Source organism: Aspergillus glaucus, assembly GCF_001890805.1.
Source record: "Aspergillus glaucus CBS 516.65 unplaced genomic scaffold ASPGLscaffold_8, whole genome shotgun sequence".
NCBI classification, from domain to species: Eukaryota; Fungi; Ascomycota; class Eurotiomycetes; order Eurotiales; family Aspergillaceae; genus Aspergillus; species Aspergillus glaucus.
The window spans coordinates 820,949-837,660 of record NW_019170460.1 but is presented as its reverse complement, the minus strand read 5'-3'; the positions used below and the strand labels follow the sequence as shown (position 1 = coordinate 837,660).

At 48.0% G+C, this 16,712-nt stretch overlaps 10 protein-coding genes across 10 annotated transcripts; 5 read left to right on the top strand and 5 right to left on the bottom strand.

Moving 5' to 3' along the window:
- Window positions 1–1,119: 1,119 nt before the first annotated feature.
- Window positions 1,120–2,498, top strand: ASPGLDRAFT_46242 (uncharacterized protein). Its single transcript, XM_022546401.1, has 2 exons — window positions 1,120–1,793; window positions 1,846–2,498. Exons 1-2 carry the CDS (start codon window positions 1,143–1,145, stop codon window positions 2,326–2,328), a joined length of 1,134 nt encoding a protein of 377 aa, XP_022401941.1. The 5' UTR covers window positions 1,120–1,142; the 3' UTR covers window positions 2,329–2,498.
- Window positions 2,499–4,116: 1,618 nt separating this feature from the next.
- Window positions 4,117–6,442, bottom strand: ASPGLDRAFT_73905 (F-box protein; the record flags this gene model as incomplete). The annotated part of the gene is made up of 2 exons (XM_022549706.1): window positions 4,117–5,857; window positions 6,368–6,442. 2 exons carry the CDS (start codon window positions 6,440–6,442, stop codon window positions 4,517–4,519), a joined length of 1,416 nt encoding a protein of 471 aa, XP_022401940.1. The 3' UTR covers window positions 4,117–4,516.
- Window positions 6,443–7,030: 588 nt separating this feature from the next.
- Window positions 7,031–7,390, top strand: ASPGLDRAFT_34874 (uncharacterized protein; the record flags this gene model as incomplete). The annotated part of the gene is made up of 1 exon (XM_022544474.1): window positions 7,031–7,390. One exon carries the CDS (start codon window positions 7,031–7,033, stop codon window positions 7,388–7,390), a length of 360 nt encoding a protein of 119 aa, XP_022401939.1.
- A 146-nt stretch (window positions 7,391–7,536) lies between these two features.
- ASPGLDRAFT_57410 (uncharacterized protein) lies at window positions 7,537–8,245 on the bottom strand (the record flags this gene model as incomplete). The annotated part of the gene is made up of 3 exons (XM_022548252.1): window positions 7,984–8,245; window positions 7,613–7,902; window positions 7,537–7,548 (listed from the first exon to the last, which is right to left on the bottom strand). Exons 1-3 carry the CDS (start codon window positions 8,141–8,143, stop codon window positions 7,537–7,539), a joined length of 462 nt encoding a protein of 153 aa, XP_022401938.1. The 5' UTR covers window positions 8,144–8,245.
- Window positions 8,246–8,509: 264 nt separating this feature from the next.
- On the top strand, window positions 8,510–9,337 carry ASPGLDRAFT_124133 (uncharacterized protein; the record flags this gene model as incomplete). The annotated part of the gene is made up of 1 exon (XM_022540463.1): window positions 8,510–9,337. One exon carries the CDS (start codon window positions 8,510–8,512, stop codon window positions 9,335–9,337), a length of 828 nt encoding a protein of 275 aa, XP_022401937.1.
- Window positions 9,338–9,379: 42 nt separating this feature from the next.
- On the bottom strand, window positions 9,380–10,285 carry ASPGLDRAFT_34871 (alpha/beta hydrolase; the record flags this gene model as incomplete). Its single annotated transcript, XM_022544473.1, has 1 exon — window positions 9,380–10,285. The coding sequence occupies one exon, from the start codon at window positions 10,283–10,285 to the stop codon at window positions 9,380–9,382; it is 906 nt and encodes a 301-aa protein (XP_022401936.1).
- A 682-nt stretch (window positions 10,286–10,967) lies between these two features.
- On the top strand, window positions 10,968–11,775 carry ASPGLDRAFT_46237 (uncharacterized protein). The gene is made up of 2 exons (XM_022546400.1): window positions 10,968–11,079; window positions 11,138–11,775. Exon 2 carries the CDS (start codon window positions 11,204–11,206, stop codon window positions 11,429–11,431), a length of 228 nt encoding a protein of 75 aa, XP_022401935.1. The 5' UTR covers window positions 10,968–11,079; window positions 11,138–11,203; the 3' UTR covers window positions 11,432–11,775.
- A 118-nt stretch (window positions 11,776–11,893) lies between these two features.
- Window positions 11,894–13,174, top strand: ASPGLDRAFT_73902 (phosphotransferase family protein; the record flags this gene model as incomplete). The annotated part of the gene is made up of 3 exons (XM_022549705.1): window positions 11,894–12,565; window positions 12,601–12,970; window positions 13,026–13,174. 3 exons carry the CDS (start codon window positions 11,894–11,896, stop codon window positions 13,163–13,165), a joined length of 1,182 nt encoding a protein of 393 aa, XP_022401934.1. The 3' UTR covers window positions 13,166–13,174.
- A 319-nt stretch (window positions 13,175–13,493) lies between these two features.
- On the bottom strand, window positions 13,494–14,659 carry ASPGLDRAFT_81703 (uncharacterized protein). Its single transcript, XM_022550129.1, has 2 exons — window positions 14,390–14,659; window positions 13,494–14,341 (listed from the first exon to the last, which is right to left on the bottom strand). The coding sequence occupies exons 1-2, from the start codon at window positions 14,577–14,579 to the stop codon at window positions 13,683–13,685; spliced, it is 849 nt and encodes a 282-aa protein (XP_022401933.1). The 5' UTR covers window positions 14,580–14,659; the 3' UTR covers window positions 13,494–13,682.
- Window positions 14,660–14,882: 223 nt separating this feature from the next.
- Window positions 14,883–16,376, bottom strand: ASPGLDRAFT_34868 (T6SS phospholipase effector Tle1-like catalytic domain-containing protein; the record flags this gene model as incomplete). Its single annotated transcript, XM_022544472.1, has 2 exons — window positions 14,883–16,168; window positions 16,226–16,376. The coding sequence occupies 2 exons, from the start codon at window positions 16,374–16,376 to the stop codon at window positions 14,883–14,885; spliced, it is 1,437 nt and encodes a 478-aa protein (XP_022401932.1).
- Window positions 16,377–16,712: the final 336 nt, after the last annotated feature.

Below are 16,712 nucleotides of genomic sequence, written 5' to 3'. Positions count from 1 at the left end.
AACCCAAGCAGCCCCCCGCGCGGGGGGCTACCTGTATTTAGATGATAGATGGTAGTTTAGCTAGGTGACAGGCAGTTCTGATCTGTCCGTCGTATGTCCCGCACCGGGACCAGAGCCTCACCGCTTCCGTGGAAGGACTCGCCCCCGACGTAAAATAGACACACACACACACACACACACTTGGCCAGTGGCTCAGTGGTATAGACACTGAAGCCTGGCTAGCCTGTCGGTGCGCACATCACCAAGCAGGTTGTGGGTCATGATTCAGATTCTACGGAGTATGGCGTAGAGCCGACGGCGACTGTCGAGATCGACCGAACAGGAATAAAAGTCTCACTCCCATTACGGACCACTCGTATGTTTCCTAAAATAGGTCACCAATAATAAGGGCTTGATACCAGCTGCCATTCGGCGAATAGAAAGCCAGGCTCTCATGAAGCCTAGAATCGTGATACAGGTCGGGGGCGGTCGATTACGTCGGATAGATATTGCCTTGGTTACCTGACTCATATGAATCCAAACCTTGTTCGGAAAGCGACCAATTTCCGCCAACCTTTTTCGGATCAGGATTTACTAATACCCGTCCCAGCCGTCAAGCATATTTCTCTGGATCTTGTTGCTACGTGGCTCTTGTCTATTAGACGAGACCAGGAATGATCCATTTTAAGATCGTTCCCCTTCCCCAACCCCTCTTCCTTCCCGCCGGCTTGTTATTGGTTCTGTTCCTACGCTTTATTCAATCCGCGGCCCGATCCGAATCTGAACCGTGCAATCGTCCTTCCAAAATTTCTTTCTCACTAGTTAAAGTAAAATAGGTAAGTTTAATTGAGGTCAAGCATCAGGGTACTTGACTCTGATAGACCAGACTATCTGAACTTCAAGTCAAACTTCAATACTTTTTCACAGCTAAGCAAGGACTCTTACAGTACATATCACTGCTACGTCTACTATAACATGGTATTCAGGCGCTGGTGTTATAGCCGCATAGTATTGGCCCAATTAAAATGTGTACATAGCCGCTGGTATGGAGTAAACCATCCCACTAAAAACGCTGAAAGTTGTTAGTCAATGTAAATTCACTTTTCCGTATCTAATAAGTTCCTTTTTTCTTCCCAGTGACACTCACCACTTCCCTCAGCAAAATGCAACAGATACCGTGGAAACAGAATATCAACTTTCCTTCGGCCCTTCTCTTACACAGCTGCATCACCGTGATACTTAAAGAGTCTTTCAACGCGCTGACCATTCTCTATCGCCTGATATACCTCCGAAATACGAAGGGCCCAAGCACAATAACAAGAATAAGAGGTACCGCGGTACTCGACGCTTATACTTCAATCTTCTCCCTTGACGCGGACGGTTCACAAGCCGAAATGTACTTTACAAATACCGGAGCACTGCTTCTCAGTGCGTCACTCGCCGGGAGTGTAGCGATGAATCTTCTGCTCCCCGATTTGGTGCTGAATACGATAGTCGCTGGAACCTTTGGCCTATGTTTTTTAGCTTCGGTACTTGTTGGGAAGAATCATTTTACTTTGCCTGTAATGGCCTTACGTCGTGCTGGGCGCTTTATTTGGTCGGATACTCCATTTGTTAATTTTTTTACTCTGATTTACATTGCGACAGTCCTTCGCGGCCAGTCAATATTACGCCTACAGGATTATGTCACTTTCAGAAGCGTCGCAATCCTTGAATTGATATTTATGAAGGCAAAACTAGCTGCCTCAAGCCCAGAAGAGCAGATAAGATTAATGCAACAAGTGGTTAGCAGCGAGTGGAGAGTTTTATCATCGGTGAGTATGTACTTATAAGTGGGAATGCACTTTTGCTTACGGAAAATACAAGCCCAGTGACGACGAGATACCAATTTGGCGACTTCCCTATATCAATCGGCATGCAATCGTGGCCTTCCAAACGCTCCAGCGCTTAAGCGTGATGCTTTTTAAAACTTCTATCGGATACGAAAACGGTTGTTTGCAAGGCCAGAACGGCCCATGCAGATGTCATCTCCCACCACCAGGGAAATGCCTGAAAGACGAAGGGAACTATCTAAAAATCTTCAGAGTCGACGCTCAAACACTTCTTATCTCAGATTGCTACAACGAACAAGAAACCGAAAATCTGTGTTCAAGCTTCATCAGACATATGCATGGTATACTACTTCGGAGGATTGGTCGTGTGCGAGTCATTTATGCAATTAGATATGGCAAAGGAGACGAGATGCCTTCATTTCATTCCAATATCAACATGGTGACTGGAGTGCCGAAACAGTGGTTGGAAGGTTTTACGGAAGAGGAGCCTCTTGGTGAGTGTATAATAGGATACTGAACATGAAAATTTCCAACCACTTTTCAGTTGATTAAATGCCTGGAAGCGGGGTTATTAGCCACGTCAACGCTCGAGGCCACATTCCTCCTTTTCCTTCTTTCCTCATGTTGAGTATTCTCGTCGATAGCTACCTAGGTAGAGCACATGAGTTGATGTTCCATTATCCTGGCTGAGCTCCGTGACACTTCACCAAAGACACTCCAGCGCTTCCAGAAAGATATCAAGAAGGTGCAGAGAGGTCTAGATGGTATTGGAGAGGCTCTATACTCTATCTCTACCCATCTTAAAGGGCAGATTGATCGAGTTCTCAGTGGTGGACTCTTTCAAGCAGAGGCTAATGCCCACCGTGAGGAAGAGGTTAATAGGCTTTTAACCTCTGCCAGGCAAAGGAACAAGCCTCAATCTCGCAGACTAGTGAAAGGACCTGCTTTATTGAGTGATACAGGCTATCTAACTGAGAAAGATGCCAAACGCCATATAAATAGGCGTGTAGAGAAGGAAAAGCATCAGGGTCAGGGTAGGAAGCGGCGGCATCAGCAGGATGATAAGGAGAATACCCCCTAAATACTGCAGATAAAAGCTAAATTTTATATTCCTATAATAGAGCGGGACCTAGATTATATAGAAATGAACTTTTTTTTGTCTAATACTCCTCAGTTAATAGAGTAAATGGCATATAAAGATGATGGGTTGAATTTCGATTTTCATTACGGTGATATTTTCATTACGCCGCAAGTATATAGATGGTAGTTTAGCTAGAGGACAGGCAGTTCCGATTTGCCCGTCGTATGTCCCGCTCCGGGACCAGGGGTTTTCCGCGGAAAAACCCCGACCCCGACGTTAAATAGACCAATCAATCAATCAATCAATCAATCATCAGGGTCGTAGCTCAGAGGGGAATTGGAGGGGTCGATTATTCTGCACTAACGAGGTCTATATGGAAAGGACTAGCTTAACGACAGAGGTGTATTGCCTATTGAATGTACGTGCGCATACGCAGCTGGTTGAGTGCTTGACTAGCTATATGTGCGTATGTATGTATGTGTCACGGAGCATGGAGGCTCGCTAGTTGTATAGCATGTTTGATTACTTTGGCTTGTTTGGAGTAGGGCTGGGACCTCCAGCACACACTAGATAGCCCAGCGCAGGCAGACTCTGGTTGCTTCCTTTCTCTCATGTTAGATTTTCGTCAGATAGTCTACCAATATATTCCTATTGCTCGAGACCGTCACTGTGACGGCCTGGTCACGTTGGCTGGCTATCACATGAAGTAGGATTGTTTGCTTTATCAACAATCGCGGCGTTACCTTCTTTCTTTCTCTCATGTCGATTATTCTCGTCGATAGCTACCTAGGTAGAACCCATGAGTTGGATGTTCCACTATCCTAGCCGAGCTCGTGACATTCAAGCACCTTTTGCTCTATAACCCCATGCTAATATATCTTAGCTACTCAATTCCAGTTCAATTGATATTCTGGCAGTTACGCAAAAAATTCTATATACAAAATGATTTCTCTGAATTTCAAAGGGGATCTGAATAAATCGCGACATAAGTGACCGTAATGACAGAATAGGTGTAAATAACAGTAGTTTAACTTGATAACCCAGCAATTTATCCATCCTGAATAGGATAGTTATGCAGAATTCTGGTCTTGGTGGGAGTCCCATGGGACCCCCATTGAAGCGTTGAGCCGTCACACATATAGATCTCGTTTAGTCCGGAATAATCGACTCCCGATTCTCTCTTTGAGCTTCGTGATCTGAGACTTCTGCTTCAGTTGGCTCTATGACAATTTGCTAGTGGCCCACCCCTGGGCCATTGTGGGTGGGCCATTGTACGGAATACTGGTTATGCTTTAAAGAGGTGTGTGCTAACATTATATGAAGCAGCTTTATACCACAACTCCATGTCATTTCGCCTTCTGCCGGTTATCGGAGAACTAGCCGTCCCGCGTCTTCCCAACCACCACCGAGCCCGAGCCGGCAGTTGTCATTGCTTGAGCTTGCCGACAAGGGGAAATGCAACATCCCATGATATGAATAGCATTGTTGACACACAGTTCCATTCTTCCGAATTGCAAACTTGGGAGGCTCCTCGGTTACTGAGGCATGTGGAATTGACCAGATTGACAGAGGAGAACATTGATCTAGTAGTCGCCGAAGGGTAAGGAAATCCTGTGTATATAAATCAGTCCCTAAAGACCGGAGACCCAACCCACGAATAGCGCTCTCGGCCATTAGCATAGGCCTCTCTTTCCTCCTGAGTCTGATATAGCACTGCCAGCTCCAGCCCTGGAATTTCTAATTGAACATCCTTCTCCGTTGACTCGGAGCAAAATCCGACAATAACCTTTTTCAGATTGGGAAATTGCTTCTCGCGGACATCCCCAACCTTTTGTAAGTGAGGAATAACCCGTGCATCGGCGTACAAGATAGTCAAGTGCTCTATTGACGTCGGAAGCACGTCCGCCAGCTCTGGCCTTTCTTTGTCAGTCTGAGGATTTGTAGGATACGCCTCCATCGCGTCTGACTGTGGATGCAGTAGCCCAAGCAGACTGTGCATACCACTCCGAAGCTTCTTCAACTTGGTAAATTGCCGCAGCTCTGTCCCCATGTACCATCCGCGAGCCGTCAAATCATACAAAGGCAGCTTCACATGGTCATCATCGTACAGCATTGTGAGCTCCTCAAGCGTGTCTACATGGCGCTCAAGCTCTTTCACGGCCTCCTGCGGTCTGAAATGTTCCTCGAGATCACGGACTTTCCCAAAGGTATAGTTGAACGTGCGGAGCGTTCTGCAGCCCTGTGTAAACACCCGCATGGCATCCGCTCCCATACCGCTCTCGAGTATGTGAAGATACTCAACTGCAGATGAGCCGTCTCGGAGTCGAGATGGACTCATATTATCATCGTTTAGGTGTACGATTTGCACCTCATGCATCATGTTAAGAACGCCCCCATACTCGTGACAAGGTCCCACGGAAAACGCATAGTCTTCGGTTTCTATGGAGAATCGTCGGATGTTGTCAAGGCCGGAAAATTCGCACGAATCAGCGTGGTCAAACAGCTCACATATCAGGTCGCAGCTCTCAGGCCGGTCTAGGAACAGATTCTTCAAATTGGGTAGTTTGCAGAGTATAACAGCAAGCATAGGATCGCTGTACCCTTCTCTGATCCCCACTTTCAGGCGATATTTGAATTCGGCAGGAAGTGGGAGCTTTGAGACTGCTGGCTGGAACGATTGGATATCTTCCTCTGAGATTTCGCGAGGGTCATCTTGGGTTACATCCGCCACGCGAAGCTCTTCAATGTGGTTGGCTAGGTCTGGGTTGATGAGTATAGTCCGCAGGAATGAGTTGTAAGGCTGCTGGTTGTATTTGCGGTAGCTTCTCCAAAGACACGGGGTGGCTAGTTGGTGGATTTGTTTGCACGTCTGAGATAAGCGCGAAAGATCAGGTGGGCTCAGGAGACCGATTATGGAGTAGAGAACCTCCAGGGGAACGAGAGAGAATCGTGTGTCATATTGTATCTCGTAGGAGTTTATGCGTGTAAAGAAAAAAAAAAAAAAAAAAAAAAAAGTATTGGATCAAGTGAGGGCGGTCTTCGATCGTGATGTGTGGGTTTTGGTGTTTGAGCATGTCCCCTCATCTTATCTTCTTTCGCGTTAATCACCGTACCACTCCAGGGTTTAGTTAAAATAGATAAAATAAATAAACAAATAAATAACTAAAACTAAATAAAAAACTAGGAGGGACCCAGCACGCGCCGGGCAGGTTGAGATTCAGACGAACTAGCCTAGTGGGGGCTGTCAGCCTCGGGGTGCCCTGGCCCTCAATCTCCACTCCTGGTGATGTGCCCTAAACATGCCTCGATCCAGAGTTATAGCAAAAAAATTTTTTTTTTTTTTTTTAATTGCGGGCTTCGAACAGGCCTTTGCCGCCCCGGTGAGCGAACTACAGACACGGGCAACGGGAACTGGAAACAGCGACTGTGACCCGATTGAAGCGACGCTCAATGTCCGCGGTGAGGATGCTCTCACCTTTGATGCTGACTGCTGGGCAATGCTGTGTGGAGGAAAAGATCCAATTATGTGAGTGGGGAACATACGTGACATGGCTGTCGAAAGCCAAATTGACTGATTTGATCTGGGTAATGCAGGCAAAAGATCGTAGGAAAATTGAACAACAAGAATCGTTATGTTGGTATTGGAAGCGCCGCCTCTAAGTAGCCCTCTAAAAACCCCTTGTCTCACGGAATCAAGGCCCTTCCACCCACTACTACATGGGGTCTCAACCAAGACTGGAATTCCGCTGAAGAATTTCCATTTGCATCAACGGTTAGGGGTGGACAAGGGTATGTTCAATTGAGATACACTGCATCTGATGAGTTGAGCCAGGTTTTCATATCACATAATCTCGGTCCGAAATCTGATAGCATGATCAGCCATCATACATTCCGGCGACCCCACATCATTAAGGACTAACTAGTTAGTTAGTTACATTCTTATGATTAGTGATCAACTTAACCTCGGTGTTTTTCCATCTCATGAAATACATCACTATAAATGAGAGATCTACCCCTCTCAATCAACACATCTAGGTAAATAAATAAGGTGATCTTGGTACATTGTTAGAAACCATCAACGCCACAGTCCGATGCACTTAATTTGCTTGAAGCCACCTACCTTAGCACTGTTTTGACAATGTCCAAACTCCACTCTGCTGTCTACATCGCGCCTCCAGTCCCTTTTAAAAGCCCAGGCAAAGGAAGCGGCGGAGGTCTCTGGTCACCCATCTCCTGTACCCTCATTTACTCTGCCACCGAGGCAGTTCTAGTCGACACACCCATCACCATCCAGCAGACCCAAGGACTCATCGCATGGATCGAGCGCATCGCTCCCAAGCGAAAGCTCTCCTACATTTACATGACGCACGGACACGGCGACCACTTTTTCGGGCTGCCACTGCTAGTACAGCGATTCCCTGAGGCCAACCCCATTGCTACAGCGGCCACGCTGCGGCATATGGAGCAGCAGATCGAAGAGAAGAATTTTCAAGGATGAGTCACTCCTGGTACCCTGCTCCCGTTGATGCCTGAAACATGGGTCTGGATTGATTTGTGGATGAGCCAGCAAAATCTTTATTATTCTAGTCACCCCAAACTCGGAGGCAATTGACAGGGCGCAATTCCGGAAGTCGCCATATGCATTTAGTGCCACGCCTAAACCCAGTAGAAACATCACCATCTCTTCATGATTAGACACCGCCACTGTCATCAGTGGTACCCAACTACAAAATTCTCGGGTATCTGGGTTTGCACCATGTGCGAGGAGGATTTCCATGATTCCCACATGGCCCACACTCGCAGCCCCCATGACAAGTGGCTGGCGGGGGTCACGCCGATACGGCGGAATATGGGGCTCTTTCGGTTTTGGTGCGCTGATCCTTGAAAGCCAAGCAGTGAATCCCTCCGCGATCTGAAGCATAGGATGTTGAACCGGTAGGCGGTCATCGTCGTCTTCTTCTCCTTCTGGGTTGTTCCCGTACCTCCGGTCAACGGGCTCGTCCACTCGTTCTAGTGCCCGCACGTTGGCTCCGTGAGCGATAAACTTCAACACTGCGGCTTCGCATTTCAACCTGATCGCCGCCTACATACCATAGGCGCTGTGGTGACGGATGTTGTATTGATACAGGAAAGGGTTCAAGAGCTGATGGAGACGACTGTTTGACCGGCTCAGGACATTTATGTCCGGTTCCTCTTCCAATTTCTCGGCAAAGGCAAAGAGTATGTCATCTGGCAGAGCCGAGAAGTTCATGATGACTATTGTGAATGCATGATCAATGATCTCTTGGTGGGTGGGCGATGTGGATATTTATGTGCTGGTAGATGGAAATTGTAACTCGAGCTGTGATTGCCCATAACAATTGAATTATTATTCTGTACAACTCAGATTTGTCCAAAAAGGGATTCCGCCAGAATGGGTGTTCCGATTGGATCTGACACGCTGTACCCTGGTATGGAAAATCTTTGGATCCTGTGACCAATTACATCGATTTAAATACTACCTACATGTTATGATTCATTCAGCCTCGCCAACAGTCAGCTGACTTGAGCCTCATTAAAAACTATATTAGGCAACCTCTATCACTCCAAAACTTGCATTCAACAAAATAAATCCAAAATGGACACCTTTCTCCCTCCCGAGGCCCCTCCAAACGCCTCAGCCCACCTCATCGACTTCACAACCACCAACCCCCCAATCCCCGCTTTCGCCAACTCCTTCGCCGCAGTCATCGACAACATCCTCACCGAAGCAGAATGCACCGAGCTCATCCGGCTCGCAGAAGCATCCACCTTACCTCCCAACGACACAACCGCAACACCAACATGGGCACGCGCGATGATCAACGCAGGCAACGGCAAACAAACACTAGCCACAGACACGCGAAATTGCGGCCGAATCCTGTTCGACAGCCTCGACTTGGCCGATAAACTGGTGAAAAGAATGATGCCGTTTTTGCAGGAGCTCGGAATTGATCGGGTCGAGAACAAACTGTTCGTGAAACAGGGGACAGTGTACCGTCTTTCAAGGCTGAATGAGCGATTGCGGTTTTTGAGATATGAGGGTGGGGAATATTTTCGTCCGCATTGGGATGCGATGTATAAGACACCTGATGGGAAGGAGAGGTCGTTTTATACGATTCATCTTTATTTGAATGGGGAGGGGGAGCAGGATCTTGAGGCGTTGAAGAAGGAGGAGGAGAGAGTGGCGAGCTTGTGGAAGGAGGAAGGGGATGGTGTGTTTAACCGGGACATCAATGGGAAGCTTCTGGGCGGTGCGACGTCGTTCTTCCCCCGGTATGAACAGCAGGATGTGCAGGTTCGGGTGTTTCCCAAGGCTGGGTCGGTGTTGGTGTTTCAGCACAGAGATCTTCTGCACAGTGGGGATTCTGTCTTCCAGGGGGTAAAGTATACGATGAGGACGGATATCATGTATTGCGAGGAGTGAATGCTATAATTCCTAGTATACAGATACCATACAGATACCAAATCAAACAAGTCTGGCTTTCATAAACTGGGCGACCTTCAACACAGCCGGATCAACAAACTCATCCTGATCATAAAAGTCCACATGCCTCGCCTTTGGCACGATGACCTTCTCAGTAACATAGGAAATCAACTCATCCAACTTTTCCGTATGCCACCTCGACTCAGCCTTCTCCCCCGCAATCAACAACACAGGCTGTTTCAAGTACAAATCAGCCAAATTAAACGCATCAAAAGTCAAAATCCGCGGCACACTCCGCAGCAGCATCTTATTCTGCGCCCGCGGATGCTGTCCTCTCTTCGTAAGATAATACTCATGCGCCTCCCTCATATCAACAGGCGTACTATCCTCCAACTTCAACGGCACATAAGGCACAGTCTCATACTCAGCTCCCTTACCCTCAGCACTGATCTGCTTTGCAGCCTTTACAATGATATCGCGCTGCTTCGCGGGTGCATCCTGTCCATACCATCCATATCTCCCCGAGTCACCAATGTTCACCAAACTAACCGTCGCAACGCACTTTATCCGGTGATCGGCTTTCGCAGCTGCAACGGCATACCCGCCTCCAGCGCAGACACCCACGATCCCAATCTTCTCTGGGTCAACCGTGTCAAGGCGCTCGAGGTAATCGACAACGCTCCAGATATCGCTGACTCGGGCATTCGGGTCTTCGAGGAAGCGGGGCTCGCCCTCGCTGGCTCCTTGGTGGGAGGCATCGAAGGCGACAGTTGTGACGCCGTGCTCTTCGGAAAGCTTTTTGGCGTAGGTGCTTGCTGTTTGTTCTTTGACGCCGCCGCCCGGGTGGACGATGATTAGGGCGGGGGTCTTGGGAGTGAAGGGTTTGGAGGGCTTGAAGAGGAGCCCGGAGAGTTTGAGTGTTCCCTTAGGGATTGAGACGGAGGTCATTTTTGTAAGTTATAACATGTGTTTAATTAGATGAACTGATCATGACGGGAGACAGCAGTGTCCTTTAAGGGGGCCCATACTTATAGGTTGAGTGAGCATGGGCTGACGTTCGTTGGCGACTGATTATAGTTTGGAAAATGTCATAGAAAACCCCGCAAAATGCCCAAGCTAACCCCAGATTGGCCCTTGATCGCAAGGTCTGGGACCACCCAAGTTGTTTGGATACAGGAAGCTCAAAGTTCTGAGGTCATTGTAGCTTCATAGTACTTATTCAGGAAATCAGTGGAACCCATACACACCGCTAGGCCAAAGAAAGAGACCTAATCGCTTAATGAGGCGAAGATGATACAACATCCACCAGCATTAACAGGATTGTGCATACCAGGATGTCAAACGCGAACCTGGTTACCTGCAATTCCTCTTTGGGAATAGCGGATTCCCATGATGCGGAAGGTGGAGCTCTACCATAGTTTATTCCTATTAAGGTTAGACCCACCGATCTGGACATTTCAATACATATCTCAGGCATTCAACTCTGCAATCCCAAGAAAACACTGCGAGCATGTGGCTAACTCGTTCCTGCATATTTGCTAGTAACACAGGTTGGGCACTGTACGACAGACGCATGTACAACAAGTCAGGGTAGATTAGCGCCTCCTGCATTCACGGCCAGCAATGACCCGGCTAGGCTGATACACAACTCACCAATTATTAGGAGATAACGAGGCGATTATGACCAGCAAAGAGGTTTAGAATTCCTGAGCTAATCTATCTGGCACATGCAGAAGTGAATTGTAAGTGTAGTTGAGTGTTATAAGTAGCGAATACGCCACGGCGCTTACAGTCTTCAAGTCTCCCACCTATTGCTATTCGATTCAAGACATATCAACGTTTCCTCAACTCGTTTAAAGCCCTCCAATGAGCTCAACTCAGCAAACCAACCAAATTCCCAGGCAGTCGGTCGAGCATGACGATAAACCGAAAGAAATCGACCCTCGGGACCGTGCTGCCATAACCGATGGCCTATCGGATCAATCGAACATGGAACTTCTGTCCAAGGCTGGATGTGCTACAAAGAGGAACAGACTAAAAGATGGGAGCAGCACTCGAGCATCTCCTGCCCCGGAGAGTCGATCTTCATGTTAGTTGTCTCCTTCAACTTTTGACGATGTTGTGTTCGGGGGGAGGTTAATCTTATCAACAGGAGTGAGATAACGGTGCCTTTATCATTTGTTGTTAAAGAGGGAGTGCCTGTCTTCGAGCGAATCTTCTGGAATGGGACATATTGTGTTACTGTACTTCGGATCAATTTCATTATTGTTATTTGATTGGGCTGTTTAGCTATAGCATCTATTTTTTTTGACTCGGGCGATTATATTGGCGTCAAATACTGTGATTGGTGCGCTGGTAGCTGTTTGTTTGTTTGTTCCGGCCACTGTCTTTGGGTAGAATCTCTATTTTCGGTTAGCAATTCAATCTCCCTTTATGCCCCCTCTATTCCTCTTACCAATTTCTCACCGCATCAGCTAACTATCAGCTCTGCTTGCTTTCATTCTTATAGAGTACCGAAAGGTATTATACCAGCTGGTATACTTAACCCTCAAAGCAATGGAGTTCGACGACATTGGCCTCGCCGCTTACAGAGAACAAGCGCTACAATGGGGAGAGCATTTTAGAAAGTCTGCCTTGGGAATCTGCGACTTGGCAAATATATATCGGAAACACGACGACTGCATGTTTCGCTCTATACATTATGGTGGCTTTAATTTCTGCATCTGTCTTTCCTGGGACGATGGAGGAGAAGATTGGCTGATTCGGTTTCCTCTCCCTGGGTGTTCAATGTTTATGGACAACAAAGTACTCAATGAGGCGTCGCTCATGAAATACATTGCAGACAACACCAATATTCCCGTACCACGTGTTGTCGTTTACGGGAAAGCAGAAGATAGTACAACTGGTCTTGGGCCATTTATCATCATGGCTTGGGTGGAGGGGACGCCAATGTCAGAGATTCTTCGCAAGAAGACCCAAGAAGAAGAAAATGACGACTATGTATTAAACCTGGATATCGATAAGAAGACGTTGGAGACCCTATACGGTCAAATGGCGGGTGTTTTGCTAGAACTTTGGAAGCTCGACTTTGACCGAATTGGTACCCTACGCCTGGATGAATCCGGCAAGCCATCAATAAAAGGACCGCCGTTGACGCAAGAAACAAACGAATTGATCCGGACAGGCAACGTGCACAATTGCGTTCCTTCTGGTGTCTATCATAGCTCTGTCGACTATATTTTTTTCACTTTTGGAAAATGCAGAAGATAAATCTGGAGAGACAGCGGAATAGTGTCTTTGGTGCGGAGGACTGTCGAGAGAAATACACATGCCGCCACTTGATGAAAGCTATCGCGTTGAATTTCATTCGCAACAACAATGGCCCATTTAAACTGTTCTGCAATGAACTTCATCCAAGGAATGTGCTTGTGGATGAGACCACGCTTCAAATTACTGGTTTCATTGATTGGGAATGTTGCTACGCAGCCCCGCCCCGATTCTCAGAATCCGTTCCCTGGTGGTTAATCCTGCAACGACCAGAAGACTATATGAACGACAAATCATACATTCCTCGCTATCTCGGCAAAGCAGACTTGTTCCTGCGGATCCTACAGCATAGAGAGGATGTAAGAGGTACAGACGCGACTACGGATCGACTATCGGGCGCGCATGCGACAATCACCCCGAGACAAGGCTATCTGGTCCAACCTTTCCTGTGTAAAATTCACATCCGTAGATGGAATTTATTGGAATATGTTTGATGGATACTGCCGGAGTCCATCATCCAGGGCAGAACGAGTGCATCCTACAAACGTGGAAATGCATTGACATCGTGAGGACTTTGTGCGGTCTAGGATCAGTAGTCTCCAGGAGTATGACGTTGAGATGGACAACAGCTATAAGGTCGGATATAAGGAAGAAGTATATCGTCCGCCCACGATCACGGACAAACAGGTATGAAGCCTGACTGTTTGTGTGCCAGCCGCTAACGGTTATTTAGAGCAATACGGAAAGTCATTTGTATTTCACTCGTGCTCTGGGTATATTTACGCTGGCAGTGGCTGTTAGTCTATGTGTCAAGCAGTTTCGCATTTGATCCTTGCCCTACAGATGTATACCCATGGAAGTTTTTACATAGAATATGGATTAACATAGAGAGTACTCGTTAATTCAGTTTAACCCAATGCAAACAAAAAGAAAAGCGCTAATCCTAGTACAGAAACCCAACCTGAACTCCATATCGCCTGTAACACCATAATTCATCCATATCGTGTTGACCTAGTCACCGACTAGTCATGATCCGAAACTGCCTTACTGCGTGTTCTGCATCACTTGGCCCATAACTTCAATAATCCTGTACCTCACCATCATAGCCATAATCGCGCCGCACATTGCCACTCATCTGCCCATCCCCAACGGTATTGTATTCCTCATCCTCATCCTCATCCTCATCCTCATCATCATCATCATCATCATCATCATCATCAACCTCGTCAACCCCCCTCTGCTGCAAAGGAAGCCCTCTAGCATCAACCCCCCTCTTACCCCCCGTAACAAGATTTTTATAAGCCGCGGAAAGACCCGCACCCACATCCACCCCGCGCTGCTCCTTCCGCTGAAGAGGATACTCAAGCGCATCAAGAGCGTCCTCCGAGTCATAGATCTCATTGTCCACCGCGCGGCTGTTAAGCACTTCCTCCGGATCAGCTAGCCAGCCAGTGGGGTGGTAGCTGGTTTGAATATTATCAGGAAGGAGGTGATCCGGGAGATGCTCGGCACGTCGGGCATTCTGATGCTCCTGCTGCTGTTGCTGTTTTTGGAGACCCTCCGCGACACCGCGCACTACCGCGGCAAGCGCTGGGACCTTGATGTCGTCACGCTTGATCTTGTCCTCGCGCTGACTGCGCGAAAATAATGGGTTGCGGCCGGGCTCAGTGCTGGCACCGGGACGGGCAATTGGGGTGTAAACTGGATGGAGGTTCGGGTTGAATTGATGTGGGGGGCCTGTTACTGTTAGTTTGGACTTTGGATGGTTTGGTTGGAGTAACTTACGCTGATCAGGGATGGAGATAGGGATGTGTGCGAATTTAGGAGTTCCGATGTGTGTAGTAGGTTTGTTCAGGGTTGTGGTGGTGGTGGTAGTGGTGGTTGTTGTCGTATTTGTTGAGCGGAAGTTCGGGGGAGCAGGGGCCGCGAAGGCGATGGTGGTGAGGGTGCTGATGAGGATGAATTGGTAATGCATTTTGATATATTGCTTTATTGTAGATATATTTTCTTTGAATTGTTGTTTGCGATTGAAGCGGATTCAGGGTCCATTTATTCTACATGCACAAGGTGAACGAGGCTGAATTGTATAGCCCCCCCGATTGGTTTCGGCCCCGTTCCCAATATTTGGGGCCGAACCACAAGGCTAAGTGAGACTTGCAATTAACTATCTAGCTAAAAAGAGGCTGTGCATAGTACCAAGTATCCCAAAATTAACCATAATATTAACCAAAATAGTACATAATATACAGAGCTCATAATAATAGTATCGTTGTTGCAATCAACCCCTAACCCAATACTCCCTCAACCCATCCTCACTAACACACTTCCACTTCCCAATATCCCGGTCCTCCTCCCTCCGATCCTGCATATTCAGCTTCAGCCCCAACCCCAAATTATACGGCCGATACTCCGGATCCCTGCGCAAGCGTCTTACAACACTCCCATGAATCATGGCCTGCTTCGGGAGTGGCCGTCGCAAACCATGGGTGTGCCAGCGGGTCATGACGATCAACCCATCAGGCTGAACGGCGGGTCTCTTAAACGGTAAATACTCCAACAGTCGCCAGAAGAACGTTGTGAGGCCCTTTCCGGAGTCGAAATCGAGCGAGTCGTGGATTTGGGCTGTCTCTGCCGTCCGGACTGTGTCTTGGACTTGGCAGAGTGTTGTTTCTGTGGTTGTTGGCGATGTGGGCGTTTGTCCTGGGGATGTCACCTCCCATAAATCGGGTGTTAGTTGCTCGATTTTCTTCTCGTCGAAGGTCAGGCCTGCGCGCACGGCTTCGTTTACCATCCAGGCGAGCGGGATGTGCGATGTGGGATATGTTTCGTTGTTTTCTCTGTCCGGTCGCCAACCTCCGCCGACGTCGCTGTGGTCGCCTGCGAAGTAGATCTCTTCGAGGTCTGTTGGTGCATCGTCTTCGGGACCGTCTGAGTCTGCCGCGAAGACTTCCTCGGTCTGCTCGTATATGATCGGTCGGCGACGCTTGATGCCCGATTCGTTGGCGAATAGCACAGGCTGGAATTTAATCCGTCGCTCGTCGATACTAACCGCATGGCGAGTGATGATCGGTCGCGGCTGACAAGCATTCCAGTTCGTACTCCCGCTATTCCCACTACTCTTCTCAAACTCAGCGACGCTGTTGACTGTGTCGAATAAACCGAGGAAATAAACTCTGTCGATCGGCCGACACATCGTCTCCCTACTAATCCGCAAAATCTCATACGCCCGATGCCGTCTCCTATGCGACTGCGGCGCAAACTTCCAATCCGTAAACGCCTCCCAGACGAACGGAATCAACTCTTCATTATCGGCACTAATCAACCCGACATAATCGAGCATCTCGTTCAGGAAACGCGCTGTATACGCGCCCCGTGAGAAGCCGAAGAGGTAGATTTTCGAGCCTGGTTTCCATCGGCGCGCGAGGAACCGGTATCCGCCGATGACATGTTTGTTGAAGGAGGTTGCGAGGGCGAGGTCGAGGGCTTTCTGGGTGTTGAGTTTCGTGGTTGGGCGGAGGGCAAGGCTTGCGAGGCTGCTGGGGGAGATTTCGGTGCCGATGCCGGCTTTTCATTTGTTAGCATTTTGACTGAGGATAGATCAAGGGAAGGGAAGCGGCATACGCTGATAGTAACAGTAGCGATTCTCCTTCGTTCGGTCAAGGAGACGGAAGATCTTGAGGATGTTGCTTTCACCTCCGTCGGCACGGAAGGTGTTTCCTGTGCCGTCGAAGCAGAGGACGAGTTCTCTTTCGTTTTCTTGTTCTTTTTCCATGATTATACACAATACTGGTGGTGATACTGTTCGAAAATAATTCTTTTACATGGCACTGACGAGGACACGGTATTTATAACGGTGAACGGTCTTCCAGAACCGGTAAGTAAGCTGATAGTTTATGGATCGGCCTGATGATCACGCCCGGTTCACCTTTAACCCGTTACCCTGAGGTTCTCCTGATATCATATTGAGTCACTAAGGCTGTGATATAGTTACAAGCCAGAGCCTTGCTGACGAGGCTTTGAAGTTTAAGTTCATTGAGTCGAGAGTCAGAGCGGAATGTGATATAATATGAGATGTATTTGCCGAGGCACTAAAACAGGCATTTGTGGC